At 29.2% G+C, this 1532-nt stretch overlaps 1 protein-coding gene across 2 annotated transcripts in view; it reads right to left on the reverse strand.

Annotated features, from left to right (window-relative positions):
* Window positions 1-241: 241 nt before the first annotated feature.
* The window catches only part of HDAC2 (histone deacetylase 2), a 23639-nt gene continuing 22348 nt past the window's right edge, over window positions 242-1532 (reverse strand). For both annotated transcript variants that reach the window (XM_004673785.2, XM_012724382.1), the window contains exons 13-14: window positions 1212-1269; window positions 242-603 (exon numbers count right to left, since the gene is read on the reverse strand). In XM_004673785.2, coding sequence (XP_004673842.1) covers window positions 573-603; window positions 1212-1269 — 89 coding nt within the window. In that variant the 3' untranslated portion in view covers window positions 242-572. The remainder of the gene's footprint in view (window positions 604-1211; window positions 1270-1532) is intronic.

Raw genomic sequence — 1532 nt, forward strand, 5'->3', positions numbered from 1 at the left:
AGATAAATTAATAGAAGGAGATGTTAACCTTCACTGATATTGACTGGTAAAACTATACAGGACAATAGAATTCCTACCACAATAATTACTGTAATTATTAATTCTTGAAGAAACAATGGACATTTTTAGAGTTGTAACCAGTGAATGATAGTGTATTTTAATTCTACAGAAACTGTCTTATTATTAGCCTCCAAAAATGATTTCATTTAGCAATAAACAGACAAAAGACAATCCAAGTACAATTTTTTAATAAAGATAATTACAAAAGATGGAAAAATCAGCTCAGAAAGGCCAATTACTTCTTTAATAGATCAGTTTTTGACATAATAACTCACATCAATTTTAAATACTATCACATAAAGCATGGTGGAGAAAGGAAATTTTGCTTCATAATTAGAAAACTCACAATAAAACTTGCCAAGTAAACAAAAACAAAAAAAGCCATTTTGAAAATAAATACAGTCCATGCCAAAGTAGTATAAAATGAAGCCAGAAGTCTTCAAAAAAGAAAACATTTTTCTTCCCAATTTTTCTCACTTTTTTATGGATTCTGAAATTGGTGAGACTCAAATTCAAGGGTTGCTGAGCTGTTCTGATTTGGCTCTGTTAAAAGAAAAAAAATGAAATATAAGAATGGTTCAATTTCAGTTAAAGGCAGACTTATCAATAAGGTCCCACAGATCCATGACAAGAAATATAAATTTATAATACCATGAATAAGTTTTTGGAGTCATCATTCTAGTGACTATATTGGAATATATAGTGACTATACTAGCACAAAAGTATGTATAGCTGAACACCTACAAGTTTTCTGACAATGAAACCTCAATTGTGCCTTTACTTTAAAACTGTATTGTTGGTCCAGGATTCATTAAATCTACCCCTATCTCTCTAGGTATTTATATTTATATACATAAATAAAAACACCATCAAAATATCATTAACTGCCTGTATATAGGGAAGGTAATAGCATAAAAGGTCTCAAATTATGTAGAAGGCAAACTGATTTCCATTCAATTACAATATGGATTATTACTAGTCTGCTATTTTAAGGCAAGCTAATAGTTATGAATAACATGCTATCTTATATATACCAGCAAGATTAAAATTAAGATATTTTATATTATGGATGCTCTTAAAAGTCACTCCAGTAGACATGTTTGTATTTTTATACTATATAAAAATTTCTAGATAAAATAGGTATGATTTACCCTTTGGTATCTGTTTTTTCACCACTATTGTCCTTGGATTTATCTTCTTCCTTAACATCTAAAAACAAAAATTGAACAGTTACTTCCTGATTTAAATAATAAAATGTAGTTTACTTCAAAATACACTATAGTTTATATATGATCTAATCATGACAGCCACAAGAAGTAACATCTGAGAAGCATCCTGATGAATAAACAGCTTTTGGGTAGAAAGGCAAGATGCTGTTATCTTTAACAAGGGAAAAGTTAAAAGTCCTTAAAATGACTTTGAAGCTATAAGGAACACAGGAATTTGAAAGTACAAGGAACACACAGTTGAAA

The sequence above is a fragment of the Condylura cristata genome, unplaced genomic scaffold (genome assembly GCF_000260355.1).
Source record: "Condylura cristata isolate star-nosed mole 26May11 unplaced genomic scaffold, ConCri1.0 scaffold00001, whole genome shotgun sequence".
In the NCBI taxonomy this organism is placed as follows: domain Eukaryota; kingdom Metazoa; phylum Chordata; class Mammalia; order Eulipotyphla; family Talpidae; genus Condylura; species Condylura cristata.